General features: G+C 39.2%; 1 protein-coding gene across 1 annotated transcript; it reads left to right on the top strand.

Moving 5' to 3' along the window:
* The first annotated feature begins 260 nt into the window (after positions 1–260).
* Positions 261–569, top strand: LOC145004850 (uncharacterized). The gene has a single exon (XM_078963858.1). It carries the CDS (start codon positions 261–263, stop codon positions 567–569), a length of 309 nt encoding a protein of 102 aa, XP_078819984.1.

The following is a 569-nucleotide window of genomic DNA, read 5'->3' on the forward strand; positions in this document are numbered from 1 at the left end:
CTTGCTATTTAAACATAAATTAATGCATAAAAGGAGGAAACTTACTAACTGCATACTAAAGACCAGGAGCTCACACCTCACGTGGCTTTGATTTATTCAAGCTAATAACAGCTAATTAAAGATTTAAATAAAACATGTGGTAACTAATATTAGTGGACATAGTTCAGAGTTACTTTAACATCACACACAATTTTGACACTGCACTTCACATAGCAACAGCTGCCCAATACACCAAGTTCGTTGAAGCTCTTGTGGAATTAATGGACGCAAAGGATTTGGAACTTCAAAATATTCACGGCAACACAGCTATCTGCTTGGCAGCTTCAGCTGGAAACGTGGAAATGATTACAACTATGGTGCACTGGAACAAGAGACTACCGACCATCCCTGGTGCTCAAGGAATGATGCCACTGTACATGGCTGCATTAGTCGGAAACCATGACTCGGTCAATTATCTATATGATGATTCTGATAAAATGACCGGTGACTTTTGGATGCATCGAAATCGGGTTTGGGTCTTAATAAAATGCATCGAGGCTGATCTTTTTGGTGAGTATTTTAGAAGGTAG

Source organism: Lactuca saligna, chromosome 1 (assembly GCF_052625555.1).
Source record: "Lactuca saligna cultivar CGN05327 chromosome 1, ASM5262555v1, whole genome shotgun sequence".
NCBI lineage: Eukaryota > Viridiplantae > Streptophyta > Magnoliopsida > Asterales > Asteraceae > Lactuca > Lactuca saligna.

Coding starts and splice junctions, on each gene's coding strand:
- LOC145004850 (XM_078963858.1), top strand. CDS start 261: ATGGACGCAAAGGATTTGGAACTTCAAAATATTCACGGCAACACAGCT.